The sequence below is a fragment of the Manis pentadactyla genome, chromosome 10, assembly GCF_030020395.1.
Source record: "Manis pentadactyla isolate mManPen7 chromosome 10, mManPen7.hap1, whole genome shotgun sequence".
In the NCBI taxonomy this organism is placed as follows: domain Eukaryota; kingdom Metazoa; phylum Chordata; class Mammalia; order Pholidota; family Manidae; genus Manis; species Manis pentadactyla.
In genome coordinates this window covers 25,079,537-25,096,535 of record NC_080028.1, presented here as the reverse complement: position 1 = coordinate 25,096,535, position 16,999 = coordinate 25,079,537, and the positions used below count along the sequence as shown (strand labels likewise).

Here is a 16,999-nt window from a genome sequence, read left to right as displayed (position 1 = left end):
TCCCAAATGCCACCTAGAGCTGCATCCTGGTTGGGAACAAAAGGAAAAGAGACGGGAGCCAGAGTAGACAACTCCTGAATACCAGGATCATATTCTTACAATTTACTCAGTGTTCAGTAGTATTTACTTGGAAAAAACTTTTTTTACTTAACATGAATAAATATAATACCATAAATAAAATAATTCAAATAAAACATAAAGATTAAAAAACTAAGTTTTTTTACTTTAGCCATCCAGTTTCCCTCAGGAAGCAACCACTTAGTTTTTATGTATCCTTAAAACAATCTATCAACATAGAAGCATATATAATAAACCATTTTACATTTTATATAAAGAAAGTCATACTATATACATTTTTCTTTACCTTTCTTATTCATTAAAGGTTTTTAACCTTAAAATGGAATAACCATACCTATATTTAGGAATAAGTAAGATGGATGAAAACCTTTGGTGGAAGAGAACTGATGGTTGTGGGATGGAGAGTCAGTGAATGTGGCTACAGAAAACAGATACAGCTTCTGTTATAATCAGGTTTATAATGTCAAGAATCCCTGGGTGATAGTATCAAGATCCAAACTGAGACAGGGTGGTAATTAAAAGGGAGAGAGTAATAGGTAAATCTTATTTGGATCCTGTTTTAAACAAACCAACCTTAAGAACAAACAAACAAACAAGCAAAACTGAGGGAAAATTAAGGAAAACTGAACAAAGATGTGATATCAAGAGGATCTAAGGAATAAGTATTTTTAGGAATGACAGTAGTGGTTATGCTGTTAAAGGGGGGATTGCCTTGGTATATAACACAGGTATGCCTCACAGATGTTGCAGATTCAGTTCCAGACCACCGCAATGAATCGACTATTGCAGTAAAGTGAGGCATATGGATTTTCTGGTTTCCTAGTGCATATGAAAGTTATGTTTATACTATACTGCATTCTATTAAGTGTACGACAGCATTATGTCTAAAATAACACTGTATATACTTTAATTAAAAATGCTAACCATCATTTGAACTTTTAGCAAGTTGTAATCTTTTTGCTAATGGACTGCCATGCTTCAATGTTGTTGGCTACTGACTGTTCAGGGTGGTGTAGCTAAAAGGTTGGGGTGGCTGTGGCAATTTCTGAAAATAAGACCACAGTGAAGTTCGCCACAGTGATTGACTTTTCCTTTCATATGAACACTTAAAGGCCATTGCAGGTTTATTAATTGGTCTAATTTCCATACTGCTGTGTCTTGGGGTGAGAAGATAGGGACAGAGGAGGGAGAATGGCCAGGAGGTGGAGCAGTCAGAATACACAGAATATTTATCAATTAAGTTCACTACCTTCTATACACAGTTAATGGCATTCCCAAATAATTACAATAGTAACATCAAAGATCACTGATCACAGGTCACCATAACAAATATAATAATGGAAATTCTGAGATATTGTGAGAGTTACCAAAATGTGACACAGACACAAAGTAAGCAAATGCTATTGGGAAAATGGCACCTACAAACTTATTCAACATAGGGTTACTCAAACCTCCTATTTGTCAAAAACACAGTATCTGTGAAGCTCAATAATATGAGGTATGTCTGTGGAGATATATTATAAAATATTTATAAAGAGTTGAGATAATGTGCTTTGCTTAAAAATAAACCAGAGGGGTGATGGACTGAACAAAGAGGATGGTGTCTGAAGATAAAACAAGAATGGCTGAGAGATGATAATTATTGAAATTATTGTTGTTGTTGGGTGATAGATACATGGGGATACATCACACCATTCTCTCTACTTTGGTACTTATTTGAGAGTTCCATGATTTGAAAGTTAATTAAAAATAAAAGTGCTTCTACTCCCAGCAGATTGCAAAATAAAAACCAGATTTACTCGTCTGCCTAAAACAAATAATAGAATGGACAAAAATCAAACAACAGTTTTCAAGGCACTGACATAATGAAGCAAACAAAGATCCCTGACAGACAGAAAACAAAGTGAGTTTTGCAAAAGCTTCCAGGCCATGGCACAGAAGGAACACCCAGGCAGTTTGACAGCCTCCCTGATCTGAGGAGATGGAACTAAGAGTCCAAGGAGACGGGTGTGGCTTGAATCACAAGACTGGGCAGCAGAGAGGAGGATGGCACAGAAAACAAATTAAGACGATCTGCAAAAGATCCTTCTCAATTCGTTCAGTAGAGTACTGATCAGCACATTGATAAAAGGAAAATACCCAATGCCAGGAAAAGAACCACCTGAAAGAATTAGAGGATTAAGTACTCAGAGCTCACACAGAGCTGTGAATAGGTCCTTTTCCCAAAAGCCATACTGAAAAACTTCATTTGATAGAAAAATGAGTACAGTCCTCACGAGGATCTCAGCAGTTAAAAATAATTTGCATTATACTAAACACTAAGCTGTTCAAATCTTAAAAGCAAGACCCAGAAAGATGAAACTGTTTCCAAGGAACTGTGTCCCAGAACAAAACTCAAGAATATTTATCAGAACACAAAAATATCTAGTGTCCAACAAAAATTTGCCATGCATGCCAAGAAGCAGGAAAAGAGTATCAACCAACCAAAACCAATGAGAAATGATACAGGTGTTAGAATTAGCAAAAATGTTAAAATAGTTATTTTAACTGAATTCCGTATGTTCAGAAAGCTGGAAAAAAGATTTAACACATTAAGCAGAGAAAAGGAAGTTATGAAAAAGACCAACATTGGACATTAAGATAAAAACTACAATTTCTGAGATGAAAAACACACTGTATGGGATTAATGACAGAGGAGACACTGCAGAAGAAAAATTCAGTGCACCTGATGACACAATAACAGAAACTACCTAAAATAAAACAACGGGATAACAAACACTAAGAATAAGCTGAATATCAGTGAGGTATGGGAAAATTTTAAATCTGGGGACTACTAGAGTCCCCAAAGGAGATGAAAGAGGAAGCAGAAAAAGTACCTTGAGAAGCAGTGTCTAAAATTTCCTAAATTTGACAAAACTATAAACACACATACCTAAGAAGCTCCGTAAACTCAAAGCACCAGAAACATGGAAGAAAAGTGCAAAGACATGTCAATCAACTTGTTCAAAATCAGCAATAAAGAGAAAATTTTAAGAGCAGCTCAGAAAATAGACACACTGCATACACACAACAAAGAGAAGGAGGACAGCAAATTTCTTATGTGAAACAATGTTAAGTGAGAAGACTGAAGAGCAACATCTTTAAAGTACTAGGGGAAAAAATCTGTCAACCCATAAGTCAATAGTAAGCAAAAGTATCTTTTAAAATACTTTTTTTAAAGATATATAAAAGCTGAAAATAATTTCTCACTAGTAGATGTGCATGATAAGACATGTTACAGAAAGTTCTTAGTATAGTAGGAAAATGATACTGATGGAAATATGGATCTACTCAAAGGAAAAAAGAACACTGAAATTGTTAACTATGTGGAAATCTTGTGATTTCTGAGGTCTCTAATAAATGGCCTCCAAGTGTAAGACTTGTTTTCATTACCTCCTAAAAATCTTACTAAAAACAAGCACACACAGAAGAAAATCAGTCTCCCACAATCCTAAGCACACACACACACCAAAAGGCAGAATTAGAGGATTTTTCCTGTGCCATTTAAGTGGAAATTATGCTGTCTTAGATTTCTAATGGAATACTGCAACTACTTGTCTCAAAAGAAACTTAAAAGAATGATTTATCATACAACAGTCTCTGTGTCATTACCTATGTTAAATATATAAAAACAAATCTTTACTAATCCAACATTTGACATATTGCAAATACAAAACAGACCAATGTCTTTCAAAGAATATTTTAAGCACAAATACTGCTGTGCCACAGATTCTTTAAAAATTCATGACTGAAACTAAATAAATTTTGCTGAGAGTCCTAGCAGCCAAATAATACGGGAAACATGCCAATTATATAGTTTTCACTGCCTGGCACAAAGAAAGCATATAATTTTTAGTGAAGTCATTAAAATAAATTTTTTATCAGAAATATATCAAATGATCCCATTATTTTGCCACAATGGAAAATAAAAATAATAATATTAACATGTTCTAACCACTTACTCCATCAAAGTTCTGTACCAACACTTTCTATGCATTGTCTCATTTTACCTTTGTAATCATCCTATGAGCTAGTCACTATTATTCACATTCACTATAACTACACAAGTGATGCAGAAATATTCTTTAAATTAATGTCTTTCATATCATTTGTCTATAAAAGCCAAAGGAATAATGATTCTATAGCATCTTACCGTGACTGCAATGTGGTTGGGGGTGGGGGGACTTGATAATACGGGTAAATGTTGAAACCACAATGTTGTTCATGTGAACCCTTCATAACACTGTTTATCAATGATACCTTAATTTAAAAAAAATTTTTTTTAAAAAGCCAAAGGGATATTAAATCTTAACTAATAAAAGGCACTTTGCAGGTAGACAATATAATACATGTGTATTTTTAAAATAACCATCTTTCATAAACCTTCATTGAAATATTTCCTGCTGATCTTACTTTGTTGAATTTTCTTAACTTTACTTAATTCACAATTTGTACAAATTGCAAATATACATTAAAGCAAGTAGCTAAACTGCTTCAATATATGTTATATATGTACCCATGTTTCCTTAGCTTATTTTTCCCAGATAAAAATCATGTAGAAATGAGGTATTTGTACCTCAAAAAATAGAAAAATTACCAAATAAATTATTTTTGTTGGTAAACATTTGGGAATCATGTGGAGAAACGTCCAAAGTTATTTTCTGTAAATCTGAGGACAGTACAAGAACCAACAGGGGGCTGCAGGGAGGATGTTTTCATTCCAGTGAAAGAAAACGCTTAACATACGTCAATCCATAAACAGAACTGGATCACTTTAAAAGTTCACTGGGTTCTCGAGCACTGAGAGCCCTGAAGCAGAACGTGACAATCCCTGTATCATGGATGCGCCACACAGGAATTCTGTGTTGGATAGTATATCAGTTCCCTAGAGCTGCCATAACAAAATACCACAAACTGTGTGGCTTTAAACAACAGAAATTTATTGTTTCACAGTTCTGGAGGCTAGAAGCCCAAAGTCAAGGCCATGCTCCTGCTGAAACCTTCAAGGAAGAATTTTTCTTTGCCTCGTCCTAGTGTCTAGTGGTGTGCAGCAATCCTTAGTGCTCTTTGGCAGCTATGGCACCTCAGTCTCTGCTTCTGTCATCACAGGACGGTTTCCCCAGCCTACCTTTCCTTCCCCCAACCTCTCACTGGTGACACTGGTGTGTTTCTGTCTCTGTTCTTTTCTTCCTATAAGGACACCAGTCATACGGGATTAAGGGCCCATCATATTTCAATATGACCTCATCCTAAGTAATTATATCTGCAAGATCCCTATTTCCAGATAAGGTCATATTCTGAGGTATTGGGAGCTAGAACCTCAACATATCTTTCTGGGGAACACAATTCAACTCTTACCAGAGAGAACCGATAAGGTTTCTATAAGAAACCTGTAAGAGAACAGATAAGGTTTCAGGTACTTATAAGACAGAAAAGGCAAAAAAATTTGTTTCTTATATATAAACAGAAAATTCTAACTCATTCATTTAGTCTGTTTATTCATGACATTCATTCAACAAATATTTGCTAGGCACTGTCTTCGCAGTGGAGACACAATGAAGGAAGTTCATGCTTTCATAAGCCTACATTTAAATAGAATAAAAACAGCCATCATTTATGAGTATCTACTATGTGGCAGACACTATACTGTTATAAAATACACATGTTCTCATAATGGCTATTAGGTAACAACACTATCCCCTTTACCACATGAGAAAACTAAGGAATAAAAAAATAGCTTTTTGTTGAAGTTCATCATCTCCCTGGTAAATTGATCCTTTTTTGGTCATAAAAACGTCCTTTTAATTTTAGTGATACTCTCTTTATCTTGAGTCCATTTTATCTGATAATAACATAGCCACTCCAGACTTCTTAAGCTTACTGTTTTCACGTGTTTGGTACAAATAACATGTCTAGATGTTACTCTCAAGACACAGAGCAATTACATCTCCAATGCCCAAACAATGCTTAGTGTTTAATGCACACAAATTCCAGTCATAGAGGCCTCTCAACTTCTGCAAATTAATCCACCAATTCTAGAAGCTTAAATTACATTTTCCTTTTCAACTTCCACTTCTGAGATTTTTATTTAAATGTCCCAAATATACCTAGGAATTAAACAGTAAGCATAGTGGAGGCTCCAAACCAAGGTAAGTGGTGGTGTTCCCAACAATTTCAAGAAGATACTGAATGACTAATTCCAACACTGCTGCCAAGGAATCCAGGAATTGAGTGATATGTCATTCTAGGTAGATTGAAAGATGACTCCTTACTCTATTAACTTATGCTTCCAATATTAATAATACCTTATTATTTGTATCGAGTAGTACATAGGCAGAAATACACAGCTGGTGCTATTCAGAAATTAAATGAATACTAGAAAATATCACTACTAATACCTACTAATTTGAAATCTATACTAAGTTTGACTGATGCTGAAGTTCAGCTTTGCTCTACTTACCAGGCAAATGAAAACTGAATAGTGTGAAAAATATGCCAAGAAACTGTAGTTAGTACTTCAATACTATCCTCTGCTTTAGAACCTCCATTTACCTTACACTGCACACATAAATTATGTACAAATATTGTTTTTACAGTGTTTTTTAAGAAGCTCCTTAAAAATAGCCATCAGTCTTTTTTAGCCCAGTTAGTTACAATACTTAAAGGAAAACTAGTAAACCTTTCTTTAAAAAATATTGTTTAGTATTTTTAAATATTTGTATCAACTCAAACTGGTCTTCCTATTATTCTAAATTGTAAAATATTAGTGGAATCAGAACAGGTAATTTAATACAAATTTATACAAAATAACAGTTTCATAACTAAACATTACATGGTTAACATTCTAGAATATATGAAAGAAGATTAAATCACAATACCGGGACATAACAGCAAAATAATCATTAAGAATATAGAGAGAATTTACAAAAACTACTAACTTCACTAAATATCTCACTGCCTTTACACTAATGCAAATATATTTTTTTACCTGCAGCTTCATTTCTTCTAAGTTTTTAGTTTTCTCTACTAATTCCCCTCTTAGCTCTTCAAGCAGCAGCTGAAATTTTTCCTGGTGAATTTGCTTTTCATTTAGCAGGCGCTTGAGTTCGTTTTGTGACCTTATGTACTCATCTTGCAACCTGATTTTTAAAAAAAGAAGGAATCAATTTTAAATGAATCCTGTGCTTTCTAATTGCATTACTTTATGTAAAGTCAACCAACACTACAAAACAAAACCAATATCATATATTCATTAAATTCACAAGTATCTTTTCTTTACATAGTTTCAATTTAAGTATTAGCACTGTACCTTCTGAATGCAATTTTACATTGATGGAAAAAAATACATTGAACCACTTAGATACATTTAGTTTTATATGTCGTGCTATTTTCAACAGAAGACTTGTAAATTCATAATCTCCTTGATATCCTTAGTTCTGAATAATCTTAGAGCAAAAATTTTACTGTATTAAAGAAGTTTTAAATACATAACTGCAAAATAACAAAATTATATATGTTGTTCCAGAGCAAACATTCAGACGTTTTTTTCTAAATCAAGCCCCTCATCTCTAAATGTAAGTAATTTACCTTGTGTGTTCAGCTTTCAGAATCTGATAATTACTTTTATGATGTTCGCACCGTAACCTTTCATCAAGTAACAATTTTTGGAACTCAGACTGAGAACTTGTCAGCCCACTGTCTTCACCAGGAGGAAAAATGGTAGGAAAAGTGTCCATATTGATAAGTGAGCTGACAAACATATAAAAATAAGTTCTGGCTTTCCTATTTTCTTAGTTTTCTTCCCAAGAGAGAAGTCCTCTTAGTTATCTTCCTTCTTGATAAGACAGAATCTCAGGAGGCCAAATTATACCTGCATAGAGAAATACACTTAGTTAGCGATCAGTGAACTTCTGCAGTGATACATATTTTTACCACTTCTTATTCTCCTTATCATTTCTATAACAAAACCCAATTTTCATATTTTCAATTGTTCATTTAAAAATAAAAGAATAAAGTTGAATCATATCTTAACAAATATTTTTAATTCTACACAAATTTCTATGACAACAAAAGTCACATCTTCAAGTATTAATCTAAGTAGAAGTATGACTTTTCCCATTTTGGTACTCCAAGATTCATAAACCATGCATGTTTCCTAAAACTACTGGGGTAAACTTCAAGGACGGATCCTGGCACAAAATCCATACTCTAAAATCAGGGGAAAAGCCATCTGAAACAGTAATGAGGTACAGCAGGGACACGGGACAAGCATCACGATTAATTTTTCCTGCCTATGATGAAAAAAATGCTGATATACAAATAGTAAACTAAGAGCAGAAGACACTCCATCTTAAGGCTAAGATTCCATTTTAAAAACCAGGGAGTTAGGAGGTAAGATTCCTAACACATTTTATGGTAACCAGCCAATAACCTACCCTCTCAGGGCAGGCAGTCCTAAACGATATGTCCCCACTGCTTGAGGGTAACCATTATTTGTGTTAGGCTTATCGTACAGAATATCTAGAGGACTGATTATGGATGGTGACATAATGTCTCTCACCAGAGACAAACATCATGAGTCAACATGTCAAGCCTATGACTCCCACCCCCCTCACCTGCCCTATTTTTCAAATTCTTGTAATCCTTAAAAGATACAAATTCTAAGCTCTAAGCCACCTCCTCTCTGACGTTGCCTATACTCCCCTTTCTTTGAGTGTGTACTTTGCTTTAAATAAAGACCTCTTCACTGTGTTTTGTCTCAACTGCATTTTGTCTCCGCGCTCTACCAAGCCTCTTGGGAGGTTAATAAGAGTCCCCTTTTCCCAGTGGTAAGCATCTTTGTTACTTCACTATTTCATTCAATTTTCTAGACTTAAGCACAAGTCTTCACTCTCTCTGTCCTATGTTAGACAAATAGGAAAGTGCTACAAAGATCTCTGATTTGGGCTTGCAAGTTCCCATTGCCTGGGTGACCCAGACGGCATTGCAGCTGTATGATCATGTTCTTCAGTAGCTTGCCCAAAAATCTCCTTTCTCTGCTTTGGGAAGTTCTCAGAATAAGTACTTACTCCCTCCAGTGCTCTGCAGCTCCCCCAAATCCTGGGGTGGTAGGTGCTTAGCCCCCATGCTGTGTAGATTCAAGCAGACACTGGACACCAGGTGACCCTGGCTTCAGGAGCTGGCAAGGGATTTGCTCTAGGTTGAGCAGGAGTTTAATAAGCTTCCCTTTTCTTCCTCTCTTCTTCTTTCCTTGCTCTCTGCTCTCTGCTCTTTGCAATGCAGCTGCCATTCACTGCTACTCTCCCTTTAATGAATTATTTCCTTACTTACACTTGCCTGACCTGGTGGAGAATTCTTTCTCAATCAGAGTCAAGAATCCTCCCCTGTCCAGGTTGAGGTTTTGCCTAGTGTGCAATGAGAGACCTCCACAGATGCAGCTACCTGACAACAGTTAAGTGACTGCTGGGGGGAACCACAGTTCCCAAAGATGACTTTGAGCAAGTAACTTTATGACTAATGCTAAGAAAGCATTATTTGATACAAGGTGAACTACACTCAGGCTGCAGATTCAGATAAGAAATCAGCCAACACGTAAATATTGATCACCTATGTGCTATATGCTATGCTAAGAGCAAAAAATTAAATTACCTCAATTATCCCCAGAAGAACTTATCCAGGATTATGAAAGTAATTAAATGTTTGTTGGATCTAGAAGTAAAAAATGATGACAGTGTTCTTATTGTTAATAATTAAAACAACAATTTTAGTCAAAATACTTCTGTCCCCTGAAACTTCACTATCTCTCTCAAGACTATTTTATTTTTTCCCTATACCATCTCCCTTAGTCATAGGTTATCATGAATTAACTTTTCTTACTACAAGAAAAAGTCTTTAGATAACACAAACTAACCATTAAATTATTCAGTCTTGCTTGAAATTCACCATTTCTGATAATGTGATGTCTGCATATTACATAAGAGAACTTTTAGACTAAAATTGGGGTTGCTTTGTTTGCCTGTCAAATTACATTTTAAAAGAGTGGGAAAAGTCCTTCAAGGATAATTTACTCCTTAATCTTATGTTTAATGTGCACCAAGGTTCACCCTTTACAAATGCAGAGTGCACTATTTGTAGCAGTTGCCACAACGTTATCCTGTCAAGAGTATACACTTATCATGGAATTAATACATTGGATCATAAAACTGGCAAGTAAGTTTGATTCTGGCTCTTTGGTCCGAATTACTTTTTAAGAGATAGAAACATATAATAAACCTCTCTCATACTTTCTATTAATACCAAAAAGTATTATAAACTTTTTATTTTAATTAGCAAAAAGATTAACTACATTAGAAAAATCAAGAGCTACCCTTTTGTCCCACTACTACTGAAAGATTTCCAAGCTGAAATAAATTATTAATTTTTTATTCCAGTTGAAAGTAAATATTCTCATATTTAATTTAAATGGGAGTTATTTTAAATGGGAATTAAATCCCCATGGAAATAAAATTCAGTAAGACCTGAACATTTTTGGAAAATAAATGTTAAAAGTGATTTATCTTCTTCCCTTCTGGCACTGAAATCTTCTAGAAAGGCCTTTCAGGACTTCCCTATTTTCACCATATCCCTTTCTCAGTCACCACCACCATTACCTCACCTTCAACTTCTAGTCCCTTTCCAAACATACGTGCACTGACCTCTTGTATTTCCCAAACCAGGAAGATCTCTCCTATTCCAAGATAATATCTGCAATTTCATCACCTTTTTATATGCTAATTTTAGTAACTTAAACTAGTATACACTGTCACATATCCCCAGTAGGCAGCACACCCAAATGCATGATATATTTTTCCCTCAACAAAAATTAAAAAATTACATCGTTAATTTGCAAATATACACAAAAAAAATCAACATTACCCTTTACGGAAAGTTACCTGTTATCAGAATGATAAATTTTCTATCCCTGGCCCAATTCTAGGAATTTATTCTATGAAAATGGCTGGATGAGTACCAAAAAAATAGAAAATAATTTTTCTTCACATTTTTTTAAATTAAAAAATAAAAAAATAAGAAGTTAAACTTCCTCCAACTAAAAAACATCCATGCTGGGGAGGGGCGGAAGATGGTGGCGTGAGTAGAGCAGCGGAAATCTCCTCCCAAAACCACATATATCTATGAAAATATAACAAAGACAACCCTTCCTAGAATAAAGACCAGAGGACACAGGACAATATCCAGACCACATCCACACCTGAGAGAACCCAGCGCCTGGCGAAGGGGGTAAGATACAAGCCCCGGCCCCGCGGGAGCCGAGCGCCCCTCCCCCCAGCTCCCGGCGGGAGAAGAGCAGGCAGAGCGGGAGGGAGACGGAGCCCAGGACTGCCGAACACCCAGCCCCAGCCATCCGGGCCAGAGTGCAGGGCCCTCGATACTAGGAAAACAGGGCAGCAAGAACAGTGAGCGGGCACCGGAGGCCGGGTGCCAGAGGACATAAGAAAAGCGCGCAACCTTTTTTTTTTTTGCTGTTTTTTGGAAGTCTTAAAGGGATAGGGCCCCCAATACTAGGGAAACAGGGCAGCAAGACTGGTGAGCAGATGCCTGAGGCTGTCGCCGGAGAATAAAGAAAAACGAGAGGCCACTTTTTTTTTTTTAATTAAAAATTTTTTTGTGTGTGTGTGGTCGTTGTTTTGTTTTGGCGGGTGCTTTTTGGAAGTCTTAAAGGGGCAGGGTGGGACACTTAATCCAGAGGTAGGGAATCCGGGATCTCTGGGCACCCTAACCCCTGGGCTGCAGGGAGCAGGGAGGCCCCTTACAGAAATAAATAGCCTTCCAGCCGCTCCCCCTCCAACGCGACTCCACCACTTTGGAGCAGAGGCCCGAACCAGGCCACACCCACAGCAACAGCGGAGATTAACTCCATAGCAGCCGGGCAGGAAGCAGAAGCCCTGTCTGCGCGCAGCTGCGCAGCATGAGCCACTAGAGGTCGCTGTTCTCCCAGGAGAGGAGGGCCACAAACCAACAAGAAGGGAAGTTCTTCCGCCGTCACTCGTCCCAGTTCTGCAGACTATTCCTATCACCATGAAAAGGCAAAGCTACAGGCAGACAAAGATCACAGAGACAACACCAGAGAAGGAGACAGACCTAACCAGTCTTCCTGAGAAAGAATTCAAAATAAGAATCATAAACATGCTGACAAAGATGCAGAGAAATACACAAGAGAAATGGGATGAAGTCCGGAGGGAGATCACAGATGCCAGAAAGGAGATCGCAGAAATGAAACAAACTCTGGAAGCGTTTATAAGCAGAATGGATAGGATGCAAGAGGCCATTGATGGAATTGAAACCAGACAACAGGAACGCACAGAAGCTGACATAGAGAGAGATAAAAGGATCTCCAGGAATGAAACAATGTTAAGAGAACTGTGTGACCAATCCAAAAGGAACAATATCCATATTATAGGGGTTCCAGAAGAAGAAGAGAGAGGAAAAGAGATGGAAAGTATCTTAGAAGAAATAATTGCTGAAAACTTCCCCAAACTAGGGGAGGAAATAATCGAACAGACCACGGAAATACACAGAACCCCCAAAAGAAAGGATCCAAGGAGGACAACACCAAGACACATAATAATTAAAATGGCAAAGATCAAGGACAAAGACAGAGTTTTAAAGGCAGCTAGAGAGAAAAAGGTCACCTATAAAGGAAAACACATCAGGCTAACATCAGACTTCTACAGGCCAGAAGAGAATGGCATGATATATTTAATACAATGAAAAAGAAGGGCCTTGAACCAAGGATACTGTATCCAGCATGACTATCATTCAAATACGACAGTGGGATTAAACAATTCCCAGACAAACAAAAGCTGAGGGAATTTGCTTCCCACAAACCACCTCTACAGAACATCTTACAGGGACTGCTCTAGATGGAAGCACTCCTAGAAAGAGCACAGCACAAAACACCCAATATATGAAGAATCGAGGAGGAGGAATAAGAAGGGAGAGAAGAAAAGAATCTCCAGACAGTTTATATAACAGCTCAATAAGCGAACTCAGTTAGGCAGTAAGATACTAAAGAGGCTATCCTTGAACCTTTGGTAACCACGAATTTAAAGACTGCAATGGCAATAAGTACATATCTTTCAATAGTCACCCTATTTGTTAATGGGCTGAATGCACCAATCAAAAGACACAGAGTAACAGAATGGATAAAAAAGCAAGATCCATCTATATGCTGCTTACAAGAAACTCACCTCAAACCCAAAGACATGTACAGACTAAAAGTCAAGGGATGGAAAAACATATTTCAAGCAAACAACAGTGAGAAGAAAGCAGGGATTGCAGTACTAATATCAGACAAAATAGACTTCAAAACAAAGAAAGTAACAAGAGATAAAGAAGGACACTACATAATGATAAAGGGCTCAGTCCAACAAGACGATACAACCATTCTAAATATATATGCACCCCACACAGGAGCACCAGCATATGTGAAACAAATACTAACAGAACTAAAGGGGGAAATAGACTGCAATGCATTCATTCTAGGAGACTTCAACACACCACTCACCCCAAAGGATAGATCCACTGGGCAGAAAATAAGTAAGGACATGGAAGCACTGAACAACACAGTAGAGCAGATGGACCTAATAGACATCTATAGAACTCTACATCCAAAAGCAACAGGATATACATTCTTCTCAAGTGCACATGGAACATTCTCCAGAATAGACCACATACTAGGCCACAAAAAGAGCCTCAGAAAATTCCAAAAGATTGAAATCCTACCAACCAACTTTTCAGACCACAAAGGCATAAAACTAGAAATAAACTGTACAAAGAAAGCAAAGAGGCTCACAAACACATGGAGGCTTAACAACACGCTCCTAAATAATCAATGAATCAATGATCAAATCAAAATGGAGATCCAGCAATATATGGAAACAAACGACAACAACAACACTAAGCCCCAACTTCTGTGGGACACAGCAAAAGCAGTCTTAAGGGGAAAGTATATAGCAATCCAAGCATATCTTAAAAAGGGAGAATAATCCCAAATGAATGGTCTAATGTCACAATTATCGAAATTGGAAAAAGAAAAAAAAATGAGGCCTAAGGTCAGCAGAAGGAGGGACATAATAAAGATCAGAGAAGAAATAAATAAAATTGAGAAGAATAAAACAATAGCAAAAATCAATGAAACCAAGAGCTGGTTCTTCGAGAAAATAAACAAAATAGATAAGCCTCTAGCCAGACTTATTAAGAAGAAAAGAGAGTCAACACAAATCAACATTATCAGAAATGAGAAAGGAAAAATCATGACGGACCCCACAGAAATACAAAGAATTATTAGAGAATACTATGAAAACCTATATGCTCACGAGCTGGGAAACCTAGGAGAAATGGACAACTTCCTAGAAAAATACAACCTTCCAAGACTGACCCAAAAAGAAACAGAAAATCTAAACAGACCAATTACCAGCAACGAAATTGAAGCGGTAATCAAAAAACTACCAAAGAACAAAACCCCCGGGCCAGATGGATTTACCTTGGAATTTTATCAGACATACAGAGAAGACATAATACCCATTCTCCTTAGAGTTTTCCAAAAAATAGAGGAGGAGGGGATACTCCCTAACTCATTCTATGAAGCTAACATCACCCTAATACCAAAACCAGGCAAAGACCCCACCAAAAAAGAAAACTATAGACCAATATCCCTGATGAACGTAGATGCAAAAATACTCAACAAAATATTAGCAGACCGAATTCAAAAATACATCAAAAGGATCATACACCATGACCAAGTGGGATTCATCCCAGGGATGCAAGGATGGTACAACATTCGAAAGACCATCAACATCATCCACCACATCAACAAAAAGAAAGACAAAAACCACATGATCATCTCCATAGATGCTGAAAAACCATTTGACAAAGTTCAACATCCATTCATGATAAAAACTCTCAGCAAAATGGGAATAGAGGGCAAGTACCTCAACATAATAAAGGCCATATATGATAACCCCACAGCCAACATCATACTGAACAGCGAGAAGCTGAAACCTTTTCCTCTGAGATCGGGAACAAGACAGGGATGCCCACTCTCCCCACTGTTATTCAACATAGTACTGGAGGTCCTAGCCACGGCAATCAGACAAAACAAAGAAATACAAGGAATCCAGATTGGTAAAGAAGAAGTTAAACTGTCACTATTAGCAGATGACATGATACTGTACATAAAAATCCCTAAAGACTCCACCCCAAAACTACTAGAACTGATATCGGAATACAGCAAAGTTGCAGGATACAAAATCAACACACAGAAATCTGTGGCTTTCCTATACACTAACAATGAACCAACAGAAAGAGAAATCAGGAAAACAACTCGATTCACAATTGCATCAAAAAAAATAAAATACCTAGGAATAAACCTAACCAAGGAAGTGAAAGACTTATATTCTGAAAACTACAAGTCACTCTTAAGAGAAATTAAAGGGGACACTAACAGATGGAAACTCATCCCATGCTCGTGGCTAGGAAGAATTAATATTGTCAAAATGGCCATCCTGCCCAAAGCAATATACAGATTTGATGCAATCCCTATGAAACTACCAGCAACATTCTTCAATGAACTGGAACAAATAATTCAAAAATTCATATGGAAACACCAAAGACCCCGAATAGCCAAAGCAATCCTGAGAAAGAAGAATAAAGTGGGGAGGGGGATCTCACTCCCCAACTTCAAGCTCTACTATAAAGCCATAGTAATCAAGACAATTTGGTACTGGCACAAGAGCAGAGCCACAGACCAATGGAACAGACTAGAGAATCCAGACATTAACCCAGACATATATGGTCAATTAATATTTGATAAAGGAGCCATGGACATACAATGGCGAAATGACAGTCTCTTCAACAGTTGGTGCTGGTAAAACTGGACAGCTACATTTAGGAGAATGAAACTGGACCATTGTCTAACCCCATATACAAAAGTAAACTCAAAATGGATCAAAGACCTGAATGTAAGTCATGAAACCATTAAACTCTTGGAAGAAAACACAGGCAAAAACCTCTTAGACATAAACATGAGTGACCTCTTCTTGAACATATCTCCCCAGGCAAGGAAAACAACAGCAAAAATGAACAAGTGGGACTATATTAAGCTGAAAAGCTTCTGTACAGCAAAAGACACCATCAATAGAACAAAAAGGAACCCTACAGTATGGGAGAATATCTTTGAAAATGACACATCCGATAAAGGCTTGACGTCCAGAATATATAAAGAGCTCACACGCCTCAACAAACAAAAAACAAATAACCCAATTAAAAAATGGGCAGAGGAACTGAACAGACAGTTCTCCAAAAAAGAAATACAGATGGCCAACAGACACATGAAAAGATGCTCCACATCGCTAACTATCAGAGAAATGCAAATTAAAACTACAATGAGGTATCACCTCACACCAGCAAGGATGGCGGCCATCCAAAAGACAGAGAACAACAAATGTTGGCGAGGCTGTGGAGAAAGGGGAACCCTCCTACACTGCTGGTGGGAATGTAAGTTAGTTCAACCATTGTGGAAAGCAGTATGGAGGTACATCAAAATGCTCAAAACAGACCTACCATTTGACCCAGGAATTGCACTCCTAGGAATTTACCCTAAGAATGCAGCAATCAAGTATGAGAAAGATCAGTGCACCCCTATGTTTATTGCAGCACTATTTACAATAGCCAAGAATTGGAAGCAACCTAAATGTCCATCGATAGATGAATGGATAAAGAAGATGTGGTACATATACACAATGGAATACTACCCAGCCATAAGAAAAGGGCAAATCCAACCATTTGTAGCAACATGGATGGAGCTGGAGGGTATTATGCTCAG

The 16,999-nt window shown here is 37.1% G+C and overlaps 1 protein-coding gene across 6 annotated transcripts in view; it reads right to left on the bottom strand.

The window, feature by feature from the left end:
- Positions 1 to 16,999, bottom strand: part of CEP83 (centrosomal protein 83) — a 154,217-nt gene that overhangs the window by 75,725 nt on the left and 61,493 nt on the right. For 5 of the 6 annotated variants that reach the window (XR_008991949.1, XM_036891048.2, XM_036891052.2 and 2 more), the window contains exons 2-3: positions 7,705 to 7,987; positions 7,106 to 7,256 (exon numbers count right to left, since the gene is read on the bottom strand). Coding sequence is in view for 5 of the 6 variants with exons in the window: in XM_036891048.2 (XP_036746943.2) it covers positions 7,106 to 7,256; positions 7,705 to 7,877 (324 nt within the window). In the remaining variant the exon portion in view is untranslated. Of the gene's footprint in view, positions 1 to 7,105; positions 7,257 to 7,704; positions 7,988 to 9,765; positions 9,826 to 16,999 lie in introns of all 6 variants that reach the window. The other variant, XM_036891049.2, reaches the window with a different exon arrangement.